This window comes from Brienomyrus brachyistius, chromosome 1 (genome assembly GCF_023856365.1).
Source record: "Brienomyrus brachyistius isolate T26 chromosome 1, BBRACH_0.4, whole genome shotgun sequence".
Classification (NCBI taxonomy): Eukaryota; Metazoa; Chordata; class Actinopteri; order Osteoglossiformes; family Mormyridae; genus Brienomyrus; species Brienomyrus brachyistius.
In genome coordinates this window covers 3,738,740-3,758,213 of record NC_064533.1, presented here as the reverse complement: position 1 = coordinate 3,758,213, position 19,474 = coordinate 3,738,740, and the positions used below count along the sequence as shown (strand labels likewise).

At 46.3% G+C, this 19,474-nt stretch overlaps 1 protein-coding gene across 1 annotated transcript in view; it reads left to right on the top strand.

Annotated features, from left to right (window-relative positions):
* The window catches only part of LOC125746723 (protein O-mannosyl-transferase TMTC2-like), a 77,241-nt gene that overhangs the window by 38,239 nt on the left and 19,528 nt on the right, over positions 1-19,474 (top strand). The window contains exons 3-8 of the mRNA XM_049021078.1: positions 13,303-14,128; positions 15,504-15,618; positions 16,159-16,244; positions 16,545-16,729; positions 17,317-17,395; positions 18,946-19,067. Of these exons, the coding sequence (XP_048877035.1) occupies positions 13,303-14,128; positions 15,504-15,618; positions 16,159-16,244; positions 16,545-16,729; positions 17,317-17,395; positions 18,946-19,067 (1,413 nt within the window). The remainder of the gene's footprint in view (positions 1-13,302; positions 14,129-15,503; positions 15,619-16,158; positions 16,245-16,544; positions 16,730-17,316; positions 17,396-18,945; positions 19,068-19,474) is intronic.

Below are 19,474 nucleotides of genomic sequence, written 5' to 3'. Positions count from 1 at the left end.
AGCTGAAATACGAGCCACGGGTACGAGTCTGTGGCAAAGCCGGCCGTCTGAGAGGAGCAGCCATTAACACGTCGTCCTTCGGGGGTTGGTGTCCCTACGAGTTTGAGGTATAAATAACAGTCCCCCACCTCGCCGGCGGTGAAATGTGGCCCATTCACGCCAGGCGACGCCGGTCCTCGGCTTCCCCGTGAAAGTGCGTGCCGCTAGCGGAGGAGGAGGCGGGGCTAATTGGTTTTTGATTAAAAAAAGCAAAATGTTATATGGGCGTTAAGGGAAACTGTCTCATCCCATTAATGTCCAGATGTCCTTTTCCGCTCCAGATGTGTTGCAGTCAGCTGTTTAAAATGGCATTGGAATCTGTGTTATGTGCGTATCGAACAGGGTGCCTGATTTATCGTAATGTTGCAAGGCGTGCTGTAGCAATTAAGCCATCCTGATTGGCCTCTTTGTTTCACTGGTAACTGGGAAACTGTGTGTGTGTTGAGGGGGGGGGGTTAAATAAAATATCAGAAGACTATTCAGCTGTTGTCAGTGCCCCCCCATGCAGGAGGCCTTTGTCCCCTTAGAGTCCTGATGGATTTCCAGACACAGTGGGTCACGGCCACATCAGGCCCAGCGCCTGCTGAATGTCCCCTCTGCTCCTTCTGCTCCTTCTGCTCTTCATGAAGCCTCCTCTTGATACTCAGTGTGCCCAGTGGTTTCTCTAGAAGCCCGAATTTGCTTTTGGCCACAATGTGCCCCATGTTCTACCTCCTCCCTTCACGACGGAGACTTTCGAGCGCCTGGTCCCCCTCACCCACGCGGGCAAGCCCACCTGACTACACCTTACGCCATCGCCGCGGTGACGCTCACATCCTGATCGGCCATCCCCCTTCAGAAAACCCGAGAAAGAACAAGCGTGTCATTCTGCCGGGAGGCAGAAGAGCGAGTGTATTTACGCTTTTTCTTTTGTTTGTTTTTGGTTTTGCTTAAGTGTCCTCGCTGCTCTGGTGTCAGCCGGTTCGCCGACTCCCGGCCGGGTGCCACGCAGCCTGGCGCTGTTGTAAGGCTGGCTTTCTGTTTCAGGTCCTCTGCCAGGGCCCTCCCTGTTCTCAGAGACGGGCATGGGTATGTGTGTGTGCCAGTGTGTTCCCAATGTGATAAAAACCTGCCATTTTGATGTTGTAGGGACCATTTTTTGGGGGGAAATTCAGTTTTATAAAAATCTGTGACTGCAATCAAAATTATATTTTGTTTGGATACTTATGGTTAAGGTTAGGGCTTGGTGGGGGTTAAGGGTGTCAATGATGGGATTATGGTTTTGCCCATAGAAATGGATGGAGAGTCCCCACAAAGATATGAGTACAGGTCTATGAGTATCTGTGTGTGTCTGTGTGTGAGAGTTTGTGTGTGTGTGTGTCTGTGGATTAGGTTACATTGTGGGAAGCATAGTTCAGGTCCCCACAAAGATCTGTAAATGCAATCAAAAAAGTAAAAATGCCAAAAGTCAAAATTTTCTTTGGTTACTGGGTTAGGGGGTAGGGCTGGGTGGGACTGGGTAGGGTTAAGGTTGTTATATTGCGATTACAGATTTCCTCATACAAATGAATGGAGAGTCCCCACAAAGATATAATTACAAACCTGTGTGTGCGTATGTCTGTGTGTTTGTGGGTGAATGTGAATTTGGTGGAAATTGGTGGGTCACACAGTCAGCTTAAGTCAACCTGGCCTAGCGTTCTCCCTCCCTCCCTAACCTCTCTGTTTTGCTAATTCCCTTCTTCTTATCCCAGTGTAAGAAAGGGAATACAGGTACCTATGTCCCCTCTCCGAATGGACGCTCCCTTCCAGATTCCCGCTTTAGTTCGGATGATTTGTCGGGGTGTTTATTCACATGCTAATGCTGCACTGATGCGAGCCAACGACACATTCCCATCTCTCGGGGCACCGCCGACCGCCGATTTGTGTTTTTATTACTCACTGTCAGCTGCGTCTGTCGCGGAATGTGTTTCCCGATTCAGAGCGTAGCGGTCCGACACATTCACCAATCGCGCGGTGCTGAAAATCAGTTTTCTGTGCAGCGATAGCTATTTATAGACAACGCTTTGTGTCTGCACTGAATAGATGACGGGACACACAATAAGTACAATTAGGATTTTTAAATTGGCTGAGAATAACGTGTTTTTGATGATGGGCTCTGAAAGAATGTGAGGACAAATGTTTGGCATACGTTTCCAGAACATAATATCTTGCCCTTAAATGGACACTCATTTTAAATAAAAGTTTTGCTAATATTTCTGTGCCATCGGTTTGCCATTGTCATTGTTTGCTATATGTTGGTCACACTTTTTCTCTGCTCCACAGATGCCTAGATATACATTGGCATGTTTTGTAATCGAGAAAACAAGTTTTATGTCATGTGTTTGATTTTTAATCAATATTTAATGACTAATGCATATGGAGCCCTCAGCTGTTGAGCAGAATAAAGGATGGACGGATGTACTAATGTAGATTCTTGGCAACAGTGTGCAGGTTTTTTATTTTGCAAATTTGTAACTTTACAGTTATGGTGAAGTTTCCAAAGAGATGAGGGAGAGGTGTCTGAGGTCAGCCTGCTGTCTGTTGGCCCGTGGCTCCTCTTTCCGGAAAGTTCTTCTGAAGGCGGCTTACTTCAACATTCCCGGTGTGCGATGAAGTAACTCATCTGACTCTGTTAAATATTTATGATGTTAGGGTTTTGTTTAATTTGGCTCATTTGCTTTGACCTGCCGCTGAGTGTCCATCAGCTGCATCACTGACAGTCTTGAGCTTCTAGAATCTTCTCCTCATGATCACCGCTCTTTTCTGAGCAGTCACATTATGGCATGAAGTGAGTCCTGCGCTGTCCAGCTCATCTGCGGGTCCCAGAAGTGATGCTCACCATCAGGATGCCAATGACACTCCGATGAATTACCTTAACTTATGTTATTCACTTGGGGCTGCGTGGGAAAGTGTTTATTTATCACTAACCTGTTTGTACGTCCCGATGGAGAATAATCGATTCATCCGTTGTATTGGTTTACTGTTATGGTTCCTGATCACAGGAGTGTAGAATATATACATTCTGAGTGTATGGGGATTACATTTTATAACGTTATACTTTATGTACACATGTAGAAATTTTGAGTGAGTGGGAGGCAGTTTGTGGCACAGAAGGGTTAGGATGCTCTGACTGTGACTGGAAAGTTTGAATCCCAGAACCGGGCCCTGATCGTGGCCCTTAACTTCCAGTCACGGACTGTTTGATCCTACTCTCACAGAAAATATATGTTGCTTTAGGTAAAAATATCTGTTAAAAAATGAAATTTATATTGATGATTTGCCAAAAGACCTCACCTTGACATCTTTAGCAGTGAATGTGCATCTTGAGTGTTTGCTCAGTGAGGGCTGATCTGCTGACATGACAGCCAAGTGGGAGCACAGAACTCACACGCACCATCGTAATCGCATGCAGGCTAGCGTCTCTCGCCCGTTTCAATTTGCGCTGTAATCACACCTCTCCCCATGTGAAATATCCATTTTACAGGCTTTTCTTTGTGCTTTACGGGCCCATTTTGTATAACGTTACTAAGGACAGGTATGATTAGGGCACCTCTTTTGGCGAACAGAGTTCAATTAGAGCAGGCGTTTTACATGTTTGTGCGTTAGAAGTTTGTCGTAAATGTCTAGTCCTGAGGACTTGGCTATCACAGTGTTTTTCCACAACAAAATTGCACCGTTGGTCGACTATTAAAGTGAACATGTGGATGAGATTGGGACAAATAATTTGGTCCAGAGGCTTAAAATTTATAAGAGACAGTAGAAGCATGATCCATTTAGCACATCGAGAACCTTTGCATTGTTATGGAAACTTTACATAATGGAACCTATGTGTTGTTATGGAACCTTTGCATAGTTGCAGAACCTTTGCTTTGTTATGGAACCTTTGCATTGTTACAGAACCTTTGCTTTGTTGTGGAACCTTTACTTTGTTATGGAACCTTTGTGCTGTTAGAGAACCTAAGTGTCTCTAGGTCAGGTCTTTCCTTCACCAAGGAAGCACCTTTTTATTAACAACCTACACACCTAAAATCTTTGCCGCAAAAATAAATATAGAGATGCAGTTCGTTTTAGCATTTTCTGTCTGAACATGAACTGTCTGAACAAGCAACTGCTATTCATCATCATTATCTTGATCATCATCATAAAATACCTGGATGACCCTGGTAGCTTGCAAAAGCGAGAAAGAGATGCAGGTGCAGAGATTTAAGGGTTCGGCCGAGCTGCACTCCCAGGGGGTTCCAAGGTAATCCTGACACATTTGAATAGGGAAACGCTCCTTAAATAGCTGCACACTTGTCCCAGCAGATTTCTGTCTGTGTGTCCTCTTAACGGTTACACTGCATGAGGCGATAAGAGCAGTGTGGTGTGCTGGATTTGAATAGGATTTCAAGGACCATATGCCAAGTATGACGGTGAAGGAGTGTCTTCATAGGAAGTACATCTGACCTTTTTTGATGAACCTGTACAAGGTTGTTGCGGACCTCAGCACTCGAGCCCCCATGTAATGTCACACGGTGGGGCCACGGATACTGGGGAGCCTGATTTATGTGCATTTTCATCCAAAACTGGAGTATGCATGCATCTACAGTTCAGTAGGGGGCAGACTGCAAAGGGTCAGTCCAAGGGTTGTTCCAAGGATAAAACAGAAGTCCTTATTCTTTATGTACCTCCCATCACCACAGCAGCTGTTCGTCTGGGCCGAAATTATCAGTGGGGGGAAGCTGGAACTGCAAACTGCTTTTGGTCTCCTAGTTGAAGGAGGCTGTGTTACGCTAAGCTAACATGTCGTATTGGCATATTGACGCCCATCTTCTGCTGAATTACAAAATGCCAAACTGGCTCTGCCTGTCTAAATAATGGTACATGTCATGGTGTGACAGCGTGAGCTTAGACTGATTGGGGTGGATGTTGCTTTTGGGTGGTCTTTGGGGTTAGAGGGCCTCTTTTCAGCTGCTCTGCTTGGTTACGGCCATTTCTTAAGTACCATACATCCACCTGGTGGTCTGAAACCTTCATGTACCTCCTGATGTCGTCAGATGTAGCAAGACTGAAAAAAAGGTTCTTCTGAGATGCCCTGTCTGCTACCAGTTAGATTACAGTGTTCTGCTCCAGCAGGCGGCACCAGTAACGGTCCTCTGCTGGAAGCTGGCAGGTGTCCAAGCGGCCCCCAGCCCCTGTGACAGATGTCGTACTTAGGACCCCCCTCCAACCCCCAGCTCTCCATCGTCTCTCTACTTTTGCCCAGAAAGGGAGTGGCAGTGAGTGGCCATTGTAATTTAAGAGAATGTCGCTCACTGTGCAGGCCCACGCCAGACCGGCACGTCTGCTCCTCCTCGGAGAGAATGTCGCTCACTGTGCAGGCCCACGCCTGACCGGCACGTCTGCTCCAGCTCGGAGAGAATGTCGCTCACTGTGCAGGCCCACGCCAGACCGGCACGTCTGCTCCTCCTCGGAGAGAATGTCGCTCACGGTGCAGGCCCACGCCGGACCGGCACGTCTGCTCCTCCTCGGAGAGAATGTCGCTCACTGTGCAGGCCCACGCCAGACCGGCACGTCTGCTCCTCCTCGGAGAGAATGTCGCTCACGGTGCAGGCCCACGCCGGACCGGCACGTCTGCTCCTCCTCGGAGAGAATGTCGCTCACTGTGCAGGCCCACGCCTGACCGGCACGTCTGCTCCAGCTCGGAGAGAATGTCGCTCACTGTGCAGGCCCACGCCTGACCGGCACGTCTGCTCCTCCTCGGAGAGAATGTCGCTCACTGTGCAGGCCCACGCCGGACCGGCACGTCTGCTCCTCCTCTGAAAGAATGTCGCTCACGGTGCAGGCCCACGCCGGGCCGGCACGTCTGCTCCTCCTCGGAGAGAATGTCGCTCACGGTGCAGGCCCACGCCGGACCGGCACGTCTGCTCCTCCTCGGAGAGAATGTCGCTCACGGTGCAGGCCCACGCCGGACCGGCACGTCTGCTCCTCCTCGGAGAGAATGTCGCTCACTGTGCAGGCCGACGCCGGACCGGCACGTCTGCTCCTCCTCGGAGAGAAAGTCGCTCACTGTGCAGGCCCACGCCGGACCTGCACGTCTGCTCCTCCTCGGAGAGAATGTCGCTCACTGTGCAGGCCCACGCTGGACCGGCACGTCTGCTCCTCCTCGGAGAGAATGTCGCTCACTGTGCAGGCCCACGCCGGACCGGCACGTCTGCTCCTCCTCGGAGAGAATGTCGCTCACTGTGCAGGCCCACGCCGGACCGGCACGTCTGCTCCTCCTCGGAGAGAATGTCGCTCACTGTGCAGGCCCACGCCAGACCGGCACATCGTGTTCTGCTCGATGCCTCCCCAACGTTGCCTGTGTGCCTCATTCATATTGCTGCAGCGTCCCCCTGCTGTTCTACTGCTAATAAATCAGGGTAATTTTGGCTTTATCCAAGCCTTAAACATCTAGCCCAGTCTGGGAGTATTAAACTCCGACCAAAATGTTCCGCTTATTTTATTATAATGCATAGAAGCTGGCAATTTTTACAGCATCCAGTAACTCAGCTCTTTATGATAGCTATCCTCAATGGAATCTCTTTTATGTCAATATACAATGATGAGTAAAAATAGCTTGAAAGTGTGAAGAGACAGACACTCTTTGTTGGGCAGTGATTTCCTTCCCACCGTCTACAGCTCTGTGTTTGGTATTACACATTCCTCCCATCTCAGGCGTGACCCAATCGATTGTCTCCTGTCTTTTCCCCTGTGAATTTAACTTATTGCAGGATCCGTTGTGAGATATCAGAACATGAAGAACACATGGGGGGAACGTGTGGCGATCAGTGTGTCTGTGAAGTCTGTCCTGCCTTATCTGCACTTACATCTGCTGCATTTTAGGTTAAATCGTGTTTTATGGGGTTCTGGGAAAATGCCACCCATTACGAAGTCAGTGCTTCATCAGGTCAGATGAGCTTCCACATTCACGTGTATCAAGGCCTGTTTATCAGCGACGTAGATGTAAATGAGTCTTAGCCGTGCATAGTGCCGGTTCATATCTATAAAATATCAGCTGTGCTTACAGGTGCAGGATTCTGTTCTCTGCTTTTGAGCTCCAGATATATAATAGCATAAAACCAAAAGCTATTTCCTGCTGCACTATGTACCTCTTTTCATTATTTACCTTTAAATATGCATGGTCTACTTATTCTAATTCTGGCCCTTGTCGAGTGCTTCTTACAGCATTTTGAACTTTGATAAAAGCTTTTTGGCTCCGGCGACTGCAGACCCTCCTTCTCCAGGGTGAACTGAGGCCATCTTCCGCCTGGCTTTTGTCCCGTCTTGAGCAAGCTTGAGACCACAAAACCTTCTTGTTCTTCACGGCCTCCTTGATGGATACCTGTTCGGCGTTTGTTGTTGCATCTGTTACATAACCTATTCTCTTTCTATTTAAAGAGGTTGAAATTTCAGGTTCAGAAAGTACAAATCCAGGCCAAGATTTCGTTTCAACCATTTGTACTTTCTGGACCTGAACTTCCTACCTCTGTGTATTTATCTATTTATCTTTATATATACAGTTATGTATATATTCCAGCTTCCCTCTTCCCAGTAAGGACTTGACAGCTGAATTAGCAAAACAAGCTAATTAACACCAGATCCATAACACAGTGGGGCTTCAGCTCAGACAGATATGTATCTTTCTGCCTATTAACTGTGACTGGAAAGCCCAAATCACCCCCACTTCTGCTTTTTCACTCTGAATGGTTTGGTTTCAGAACTACCTAATGTCTGTTAATGTCTAGCTCCTGTTTTAGCGACGTTTTTGCCCCAAAGCAATCACCCATTTCCCCCTTGGACGATTATCTCAGCAGTGTAACAAAGCCACGTCGGCATAAACCAGCAGTAAAAACTGAGTGTGCATTAATACAGAGAAAATACCCAGCAATGAGTGGAAATCTGGGGGTTGCCGTCTCAGTCGTGCTGTAAGAGTGCGCCTCCCGTTTACCTAAGTGTATAATGTAATACTTGGATCGCTCTGTTTAGCTCGTACAGAGTATGTAGCCACAGGGAGGGTCTTGGCCCCACTTAGCAGAATTATATTTACCACCCATAATAAACTATAAATAGAACCTTCACTTCTCGTATTTGTTATTCTGTCATTCCGGCTTTGAACCCATATTGTAATTTTTGTTGTCAAACAGTATGTTGGTGTTGAAGGCCACTGCCGTGTGTCTCGGTGCTTTTCAAAATCAGAAGGCAGTTCAGCCAGAGATACGAATGGAATCACTTAGAGTAATTACTCGAGAAACATTAAAGAAACATTTTAATCAAGCGTCCCGCTGTTGTGTGTGCGTGTAAACCGCCGGCGCTGGAGTCGGACCGACGCCTGAGGATGATTCATAGCTTGCTCTGTGGTCTATGGTCATCAGACAGAGGTTGCGTCCCCTTGGACGTGCCCCATCCATTGATGGAGCCATAAACACCAACAACGTACCTGGAGACCCCTCTTAGATGCCAGTGCTCGTGTCTTCAGCCAGGACATATGGAAGTCTCGTTAGGCTTTAGTATTTACCATGATCCTCTTTTATAATATTATTATTATTATTATTTTATGATATTCAGCAGCAGGTGACAATTATTGCAGTTTAAGGATTTCTGCAGCAAATAGGGACAGGTGACAATTGTTGCAGTTTAAGGATTTCTGCAGAAAATGGTGACCGCTGACAATTATTGCAGTTTAAGGGTTTCTGCAACAAATAGGGATCACTGAAAATTATTGCAGTTTAAGGATTTCTGCAGCAAATAGGGACAGGTGACAATTGTTGCAATTTAAGGATTTCTGCAGCAAATAGGGACAGGTGACAATTATTGCAGTTTAAGGATTTCTGCAGCAAAAATGAATCACTGACAATTATTGCAGTTTAAGGGTTTCTGCAGCAAATAGGGATCACTGACAATTATTGCAGTTTAAGTATTTGTCTCTGTGAAGATTTTGTGATACCAAGAACAGCCTTTTTCTGGTAAAGTTTGATTCACCAGTGCTGTATATTTTTCCCCTTTTCCACTGGAGCCTAGTCTCAGCATCTCACTGTAGTAGTTTGTCCAGAGGTGCCATGATGCCAAAAATCGTTCATCTTTTCGGGTTCAGGGTTTTTCTCAGGTGTCTGGAAATGCAACAAAAGAAAGCAGACTTTCTTTCACACATTGAACCCGAGGCCGCGAAAGGTTGGCATTGACAACGATGTCAGCGGTGCCTTGGAGGGAGGGAACATTTCAAGAGTCTGACAGTTCTGGCGCCCTTCCACTGAGCGTGGACAATGGTGTGAGCGCACAATGGAAGCTAACAGTAAGTGATTGAATATGTGAAATTAAAATTCAGCGAATCGAGATGCACCTGCTGTAACTCTTTACGTGAACCTCAGTTGGCTTCAGTTGCCATGGAGACCCGTGAGCCATTTGATTGGCAGCTTTAGGGATGGTATACTCTTGCCATACATACCAAACACATCCCTAGACCTTTACTCTCTATAACAACAGTTTCCTCCAGAAACACATCTTAAAATTCATGGCATTCCTTGTCTGATGCTTGGACTGTGAGGTCTGGCCTTGCATGAGCTGCTGGCTCTTTGTATCATTATTTTTGAATTTTATGTTTTACTTCCTAATACAAATAGAGATTTTTCCATCCATTTCCCATTCTTATAAATTCTTATAAAATGCTCTGGTTCTGATTCTGATCATATGCATGTTTCCCCTTTTTTGTAAGAAGTCTCTGTCTTTTAATTTTGCTGCTGGGTGAACAAAAAACTCCATAAATGATTTTTTCATGTAGCTACTGGCACCAAAGGACAGGCCGCTCCAATCCGCCGGCAGCTTGTTGGAGCCGCTAACCCGACCAATCACGGGCCGGTGAAAAACCGGGGTATCTGACCGGAAAGCCCTGCCAGAAGAGTTAAAAAAACAGTTTCATTTCATCTTCCTCCTGCGCATTTTCCACTCCAGCTGTTTGGGAGAATGGACTCCGCAGTCCTGAAAGCATACGTAATTGGTCTGTTTCCACCTCATCTCCTGCAGCATTCGCCTCGCATGTCTGCCTCATAAAGGCACAGACCCAGCGCTAAAGTGAATTCGAAAGAGCAGAATGAAGCCCTTTATGCCTCCCGCTGACTTGTGTTAAACTACTTATTAAGCGAAAATGGATTATAGACACAGAGACAAAGCGCCAGGCCCTCGCCGCCCACACTGCCGAGCGCGGACAGTGAGCCCCGTGCTGCGCCGTAATTAAACGTATACTTTGGGACGACAGGCATGTGAGCGACCCATGTTTGTTTGCTCAGGAGATAATGGTGATGGTTGCCATGTTTGCAGAAGTCTGTTGAATATACCTGAAAGGTCAGTGGATCACTGGGTATGTTTCTAAGACGTCGGTGGATATATCTTTAAAAGTTACTGAGCATATTCAAAAAGTTATTTAAAAAAAAAAAAACTAACTAGATGTACATTTTAACTACAATATCATACAAACTCACAGCACAGACTTAGTCAATCGGAATATTTGTGTATTCGTTCATTCATTCATTCATTCATTCATTCATTCATTCATTCATGACGTGTGCCTTAAATAAAACAGCTTTTAAAGTCTTAGACAAACACTGCTTCGTTTTATTGTGTGATGTAAGAGGTCAGTAGATAGTAAGATTAAAAAAAGTTGCTGGATATACATTTTAAAAATTGATGTAGCAGGAGGCCAAAACCCAGGGTGATTAAATTCCCTCAGCACTGAGGCCACGCTATCTTGAGAAAACGTTCCTCTTTATTGCATGTGTCTTGAAATGGCTCTCAGCACTAGACAATATTTCAGCGTCTTTGCCACATTCAGTAGTATCTTCAGTTCCCAGCTGGCAAGCAGTTCTGGACGCAGAGGCCTGATTCCAGGATCCCGTTTATTCACCTGCTTGTTTTTAATATCGTGGATGAAGGTGAGGGGCTCTTTGATCTGACAGGATCACTAATCTTACTTTAGGCAGGTGCTGTCTGTTCCTGCGAGTCATAGCTCTGGTATGAGCCATGCCTCTCGTGGAAGCCGATCTGATTCGTCGATAATGGCACCTGCACGCATTCCAGAATACCGCCATGTGCTGACATCAGGGTGCAGTTTAGTTTTTTTTTTTTTTTTCCTGCGGAAACCGGATGAAAGGCTTTTTCCTGATTAGGTTATTAGATAAATGAATGGCAAATTAGCGTTGGCACTGCCGAAACTTGGTTTTCCAGAAGTGCTTGATTGTCGTTTCAAAAAGACAACGGGAGTCTCTCTCTACCTAAAATCGATGAAAAAATGATTGTTATCCATTGAGCTAGCTTGGGTGTAACAGTAAGACCACTTTTTAATGCCCTCTGAAGAATGACCCCAGTGATTTTGGCAGTTAAGTGTTAAACAGTAAAATTAACTCGTCACACAGCCATTTTCCATCATATGACAGAATGCTGAAAATATCGGCCTGGAGCCAGAAAAGCTTTAGGCTCCTCCCAGTTTCTGAGCTGATTGCGTTTTCCATGTAATTAGCAGAACACTAAATATAGGAGCATTAACAGGCTAAGTAGCCAGTTGTGCTATTTATAGACAGGTCTTATATTTTTAGACATAGATTTGCTGTTTTATTTCGGTATATATTGAAGTGATTGTTCCTTACTGCACCTTCCCACGTCTATGATATCAGCAGCAGTCTGTAATCCAATCAGAGAAACATACTAATTAATGAGTTAAAAGGTTATGCTCTGAATAGCCAAGCTAAGATTTACATACAGGCTAGCCCTTTGACTTGAGTGGGAGTGATGCATCATGGGAAACCACTTTAAAGTGTGAAGATTGTGACAGCATGTGACTATTTTAATGAAACTGTCCGATAGCTCATTTCGTTTTAAATTTCTTTCTTTGCCTCTAGTACATTTCCCCCTTTTTACACTGAAATCCCATTTGTGTTAAACCAATGAACTTAATAATGCAACTGTACTCTATATCAATACTCCATTACGTATGATGGGCTGGAACAGACACTGTCCCTCCAGTTAGATTTCCCCAGAGAATGCACGCTCTCTCGGGATTGGACGGATACTCGAAGATAGGCGGAAGATCAGTCGCATGCCTCCTAGCCATGAAGATAAAACGTGCAATCGTTTGGTCACAGGTAGTGTCAACATCACCTCCTGTTTGCTTAAAAAACGATTATCATGCTTTTGTATTAGTCTCAGTGGAAAGCAAACCTGAAAGGGAAAAGCTGAACGAGTTCTGGTCTACTTTTCTGAGGAGGCGTCCTGTTGACTATCCAACGTCTGCGGACCTCCTCTGAAAGAGTGATGTCCATTTAAGAGGAAGAAGATGGACTTACACTCTTGCTTATGGACATGATCGCTTGGCACATGCTAGCTGTTTAGACGGCTTCTTTTACTGACGATCTTGACTCTCAGATGAGATTAATTGCAGTTCTTCGAATTCTCTAAAAACTCCGTCATCGGAGGCGTCAAGCTCTCATCTGTTAATTATATTACCATTATTAATTAACTCGCTTGCCAACACGTGTCCCACCCCCACTGGTCAAACACGAAAGCACTTCTGTCGCGCTAACGAGCTTTCCGGAGGATAATCGTAGCGACCGCTGAAACCTGCCGAATTAAGTGTGCAGTTATATGTTAAGTTACGCTTACGCATGTAATGTTTCTCGCACATCAGGAAGATACTGATTTTCTTTTAATAATGAGCTATTATCTACTCAGCAGATATAAATGGAACTAATTGAGCAATTTTGTTCTTGGCTGCGTGTATCCCTGTGTAATTATGCTGTCCCATGAATCCAGTATCCAGAGAAACCGTCACGTCATACACGCAGAGTAAACATTTGCTTTTACATCTGCGGCTGTTGCTAGGATGAGGGAGAGTTTGGGGTGTGCAGAGCATCCAGAGGAACTCAATCCCCTGCACTCTCCTTTTTCGACTCTATATGTTAGAACATTTAATATCACCCCTATTATTGATACATCTATATATGAAATTCTGTGTTGTTGCATTATCTGTGTACTGCAGTATTTGCACGATATCGTACTATTTGCTCCTTGTAGTTTGTGAACTTTCTTTACAGGGTCCTCGTAACCCAGGTTTTGCGCAGGTGTGGTTTACATCTTTAAATGCTCTTTTATGGGCTGCTGTGATCGAGGGGCCTGAGTTTGCTGCATGTTTCTGAGGCCTGGGAAGGCTTTGTGATTCATTTGATTCTTTTACTTTTCCAGAGGAGTAACGTGGCTCTTCTGCGCAGCCTGATTCTGCTGGCAGTCTGGGGGGCTCTTCTGCTGGTGAGCCGCCTATACTGGATGGGCAGCACGCCGCCCAACTTCTCCAACTCGGACAACCCGGCGGCCGACTCTCCCAGCCTCCTGACCAGGACGCTGACCTTCTTCTACCTGCCAGCAGCCAACGTGTGGCTGCTGCTGTGCCCAGACACCCTGAGCTTCGATTGGTCCATGGACACCCTGCCCCTCCTCACCAGTGCTTCTGATTGGAGGAATCTGCACACTACGGCATTCTATGTAGGATTACTGCTCCTGGCTTGGTTTGGCCTTCGAAGTCCTGTCGTGGCCAAGGAGGCCAACGGCAAAGCCCTAATTTCAAATGGCAAGTCCAGCGCCAACGGGCACAGTTGCCACGTCGATTCGGAGCACATCAACTCGAACCCAGCACCTCTAAACAGTACAGAGAATGGCACAGAACCCCACCGTGCGACACCGAATCTCCTGCCCAGCACAGAAAACGTCGTGATGTTCTCTCTAGGCCTGATGTCCATCCCCTTCCTCCCCGCCACTAACCTTTTCTTCTACGTGGGCTTCGTGATTGCCGAGCGGGTCCTCTACATACCCAGCATGGGATTCTGCCTTCTGCTGACTTTGGCCATGAGGTCCCTGCAAGTCCGCCTACGGAAGAGGTCCTCCAAGACTATAGTGCTGTACTGCAGCGCCAGCTTGGTCATATTCTACGGGGTCAAAACCGTCTTGAGAAACCAGGACTGGCACAATGAGGAGATGCTGTATAGGTCAGGGATCACTGTAAACCCTGCCAAAGGTAAAGCAAGTTCCATTCAACTGTAGGGGCTTATCTGACACTTTGACTTAATTGTAACTGTCTAAAAACAGCCTTACTGTACTGCTCAGTAATGCCAAGTCACTACTTAGTGTTGCAATTTTACTTGTGACATCAGAGACATTTACAGTCTGCTGACTTCACATTAAATTCCCCCTGTTAAAATGGTTCATAAGCAAAATATCTTGAAGGAAAAACGATGATCAGCTCCTGTGTGTTTTGGAAAACCGAGGTCAGAATGTCTTTGATGTTGTTTTTCTGCAGTTACTCACTCACTTGCTTATTTGCCAAGATAAGAAGACAGAATTCCAACTCTATCCTGCACCCTGATGGGTTCAAGGTCCCCAAGCTACTTCTGATACTTATAATGAGATTTAAAAATCCTGTCTTTGCATATTTACATTCGCATCATCGACTTGCTGCTGACGCTCGGCGGTTGAAAGTTTACACACCTAAACTATCACTATATTACAGTCTGCGAGCTTTTCTTAAGCTCGTGTGATGAGTCAGCGTGGGCCTTTAAATCATTACCGATTGTGTAAAGGCATCAAAAAGACTTTAAAGGTTAGGGAGAGTCACACTAGGAGAGGGGAACATCTACACGGCCATGCCTGTCCTCGTGACACGATATCGGGGCAGACATTAGGTGGGGCAGAGTCTCCCCAATCAGCTTCAGGTCCAGCAGAAGTGAGTGATCTGGAGTCAATGAAGCCTTTTCCTGACGCTCATGCTGGGGGGCTTGAGCTGCAGTTTCCGCTCGATGCGTCTCGATCGAAGTGAAGGCCAATTGCCCCCCCCCCCCTTTCCTTATTGACACCAGGGCGGCCGGAAGGCAGGGCCGTCAACAGTAGAGGCTCTGCAGTCTGGCCCGTCCCGGAATTCATTCTCCGGCGCGCCAGGGAGTGTTGAATGGATGGATTGCTGCCGGCTGCAGCATTGAATGAGACGTTTGGAGGAAGCTGTGATTCTCGGTGGCACATTGAGGCCGTGTGGGCCTCGCGTTGGCAGGAGAGACCACAGTACGCCCCAGGATTCAGTTAGAAACAGAGAGGAAATGGAGGAATATTTCCTGAGCTTATATGATTAATTATTAGTGCCTTGTGATTTGTTCTCTCTGCTGGCTTGACTCATACTTATGGATTGTTTTGCTTTATTTATATCAGTATTGACTGCCTCTTTTAAGGTCACACTGGCGAGTCTGTTTGGTGATTTTCGAAGGACGTGAGAATCGATGTGTATTTGAATCTGTAAGTTCCCCAGGAGACTTTCTGGATGCTGCCCTTATGTCAGTCACACTGGCATCTTAGAGCTGAACCTGAGACGCTAGTCAGTAACCTGCGATCTTCCTGCTCGCCAGCCTGGGGGAACCTCGGGAACGTCCTGAAGAACCAGGGCAAGATCGCGGAGGCCGAGCAGGCCTACAGGAACGCTCTGTACTACCGGAGGAACATGGCCGACATGCTGTATAATCTGTGAGTGCCGCCCGCTTGCTATCGATCGCCGGCGCCTTCGGAGAGGGGATGGATAATAGTGACTCTGGGGATTCATTTCTACAGTGATCCTCTTATTAATCAGTCTCTGGAAGCCTGATGTCGCATTAACCCCAGCTGTCAGGGGTGCTGAGCTGCAGAGATGTGTCCTACTTAACATTAATATTCTCTTCTTTTTACAAAGTGTGCTGCCTGTTAATTTAATCCATGTTTACTCGTTTACTGCTGAAGTAGTCTTCCTATGTACAGTTTGCAGTTATAATGCACATTCCAAGCAGAAATAAGAGCGTAATGCTGATCTTAGCTAAACTAACAGCTGTACATGGACTGATATTTTAACTGCAGATCCACAGCTAGTTGACCATAATAAATCCAGCAAGCGAATCGATTTCGTTCAGTTACGCAGTGAACGAAAATTTGTTCTTTGGTATAACTTTACTTGAATCTCCCCTGAAAGGCAGTGGCTGCAGTAGGTGCTTGGAAAGGCCTTGCTCTTAAATCCACTGCATCCTTCTTTTCAAGGGGTTTGCTGCTACAGGAAAACAACAGATTTTCTGAGGCGCTGCATTACTACAGGCTGGCTATCGGGAGCAGGCCGACTCTGGCTTGTACGTATGGATCTGCTTTCTGCTGATTTATGGATCTGCTCCCACTTCATTTGTGGATTCGCTTTTCTGTTTGAACTCCCCTGAGATTTTGCAGGCAACTTAAAGAAGCCTAGTGTTCTTAAAAAAAGCTTGTATGAACACATTATAGTGCCACTCAGAGCTATGGTTCGTTATCAATTGCAAAATTTTGAGAAAAGACCAAAAAAGTTTCTTCTGAAAGTAGTCAGTTTTTATTATAATGACGATTCTCTACCGTCAGAACCTGTCATCCAATGGCCTTTAATGTCCCTCCTCCCACAGCTGCCTACTTGAACACAGGAATCATCCTGATGAACCAGGGCCACCTGGACGAAGCCAGGAGAACGTTCCTCACATGTGCCGACATCCCGGATGAGAACCTGAAGGATCCTCATGCTCACAGGAGCTCCGTGACCAGCTGCCTCTACAACCTGGGCAAACTTCTCCATGAGCAGGGCCATCAGGAGGTACACAGCGGGGCGTGACTAGTCAGATTAGTAGTGTTAACTTAGAACGCTCATCTCATATCCCCAAAAGACCCCTGTTGGTGGACCTAGTACCTGAATAATGGAACCAAACCTCTGTATAAATGTGTGAGTAGCTTGGGATAAAAACATGTTCTAAGAAAGGTTCTAAGGAAGTTTAATAACAGAACTAAAAAGAACAAGAGTAAAATCATGATATTAAAGCAACAAACCAACCACAAATGATCCAAATTCAGATGTGCAGAAGCAGCTCTAAGCTTTTTATATACGTCCATCTCTCTCAGTCCATGAAGTTCAATTTGTCATCTAAATTGCTTGCAAGAGGTTTTGCCTCTGAGACGGACTGAACGGTAGCTGTAGTTTATTGACAGTTGTCTCAGCGAGTGGCCAGCAGACCCCGGGCCATCCGGGTCGGCCTTTCCCATTGGCTGTTCCATGGATGACAAATTCCTTTCAGCACTGGTCAAAGTAAACAAACACCTCTCCCCCCACCCCCCTCTTTTAGGGACTGTGGTGTGGAACAGTAACTCTCCTCACTGATGAATGACCCAGTCTTGCTTTATCCATAGGAGGCCCTGTTGGTCTACAAAGAGGCAATACACAAAATGCCGAGGCAGTTTGCACCTCAGAGCCTGTACAATATGATGGGTAAGTGGCATTTCACACCATCGCCGGTGGGAGATAGCCAATCAGCAATCTCCGGGCCTCAATCACATTTAAATGCCAGCAATGCTGTCAGACTGCTTCATGTTAAATCCTTCCTGTTTATGCTTTATTCCTGCTGCTGTGGACCGTCATTATCACTCACATTAAGCTTCATACGCTGCCGTCAGACCAAGACCTGCTATTTATGACAGATTAAGTGGAGTTCTCGATGTTCAAGGTCTTAGCTTCCCTATATATACATGAGAATGAATAAATCTGGATTTTTCCATCTTGCCCATTTGACTTCCTCTGCCGACCCCTGGAGGATGGACTCCTCCTTTGAGTCCGGTTCCTCCCAAGGTTTCTTCCTTCTAGGGAGTTTTTCCTTGCCACTGTCATCTCTGGCTTACTTACTGGTGGCTTACGGACAATGTAACGCGCTTTGAGAGATGTTATGAAAATGCACTATACAAATAAAATTGATTGATTGATTGATTGATGAGTCCTTGTAGGTCCAAGATGGGATAAACATAACCTAAGTTCTCTGTCTGTACATGATGCTCCTTTGCTGTACTCATTTCCATTCCTTATAAAATGGCGAAAACGTCTCTCCTCACGCTCTTAACCCCTGCTATCAGTTAAAGTTCCAACACCACAATTGCACCTTCATTTCGAGACCCTTGTAGTGTGACCCCTCTGATTAATGAACAGAGCTACTGGGGATCCGTGTGTATGTATCAAAAAGTCACTGCTGCCTCAGAGTGCTGGCCTCTGAGCTGGAGACAGTGAGGTTTCTGTGAACGACGGCATTCCTTGGGCCTCTCCTCTGGTGTCGTGTAAACGGTCATTTCAGCTGGGTATCTACCCCAGGCCCAGGGCACATTGGACACATTCATCTCATATAACATGCTGGACTGGTTTCAGAAACAAGTACGCAAACCTGCAGCAAGTTATGAAGCTCAGGCTTGAAGCATGTAGATGAACCGTGTCATTTTATAACAAACACATCACCAGCACTGAATGCCTGTCTTCTGGTTTGCTTTGTAAGCTGAGATCTTGTTGGATCCTTCCATGACCTCATGGCTAAAAGCTGAGCTGATGTGACAGGCCTCAAATCCTCAAAGCATGATGTCAGATGACGTCGCCCTGCGTTTAGACTCTTCTTGAGCCATCGCATTATTTAGTCATCTCCCTCCCGCCTGCTGATCCCAGTCCACCCCGTTCCGGGTCTGAAGCCTGCATCCTGCCGGAAACCGAGGGATTTACTACATGTCTGATTGAGCTGTGGCTTGCAGCATCTGCATTTATACATGAGAGTCATTCTGTGACCCCCAGCTAACTGGAAAACAAAGACCTCCCAACCTAGAACAGCAACAATAATTCGTAGAAAATGTAAATAAATGTCAAAACGTGTCACGAGGTGCCCCCTGCGATGGGGCGACATCATCATTGCCCGTCATTGCAGCTCACTACCAGCCTTGTTTATCCACCTTTGTGGATCTGTAACTCCTGACATCTGAACCTCTCCAACACCCCACCCACCATCTCTCCAGGAGAGGCCTACATGAGGCTGAACCGACTGCCCGAGGCCGAACACTGGTACAGGGAGTCTCTGAGGGTCAAGCCCGACCACATCCCTGCCCACCTGACCTACGGGAAGCTGTTGGCGCTCATGGTAAGGCACACTCCCACTCTCCTGGATTCTCATGGTGGGGGTGGGGGGGGAGGGCGGTGTGTCGGGGCAAATGGATTAGCACCAAGTGGGCTGGTGGTGCCACCCAGCTGGCAGCAGGACTGGAGCCTAATAGCTGAATCCCAAGAGGACAATCAACAATGCAATTATGTTTATGCTAGTTGTGTGACAGTCCCAGAGGATTCTGGGAAAAATCCCTCTCCACAAATACCCCCATTGTGACTTATTTTCAAGTAGAATGTTTTTATTTATTGGTGTAATAATCATTTAATCCATCAAAAAAAAAGGAACTTGAAAGGAAGAAATTAAAAGACACCATGCTAATTAAAAATGACTTGGAAGGGTCTCCCCAGCTGGAAATTGTACAGGGGTTCTGGAGATGTTGAATG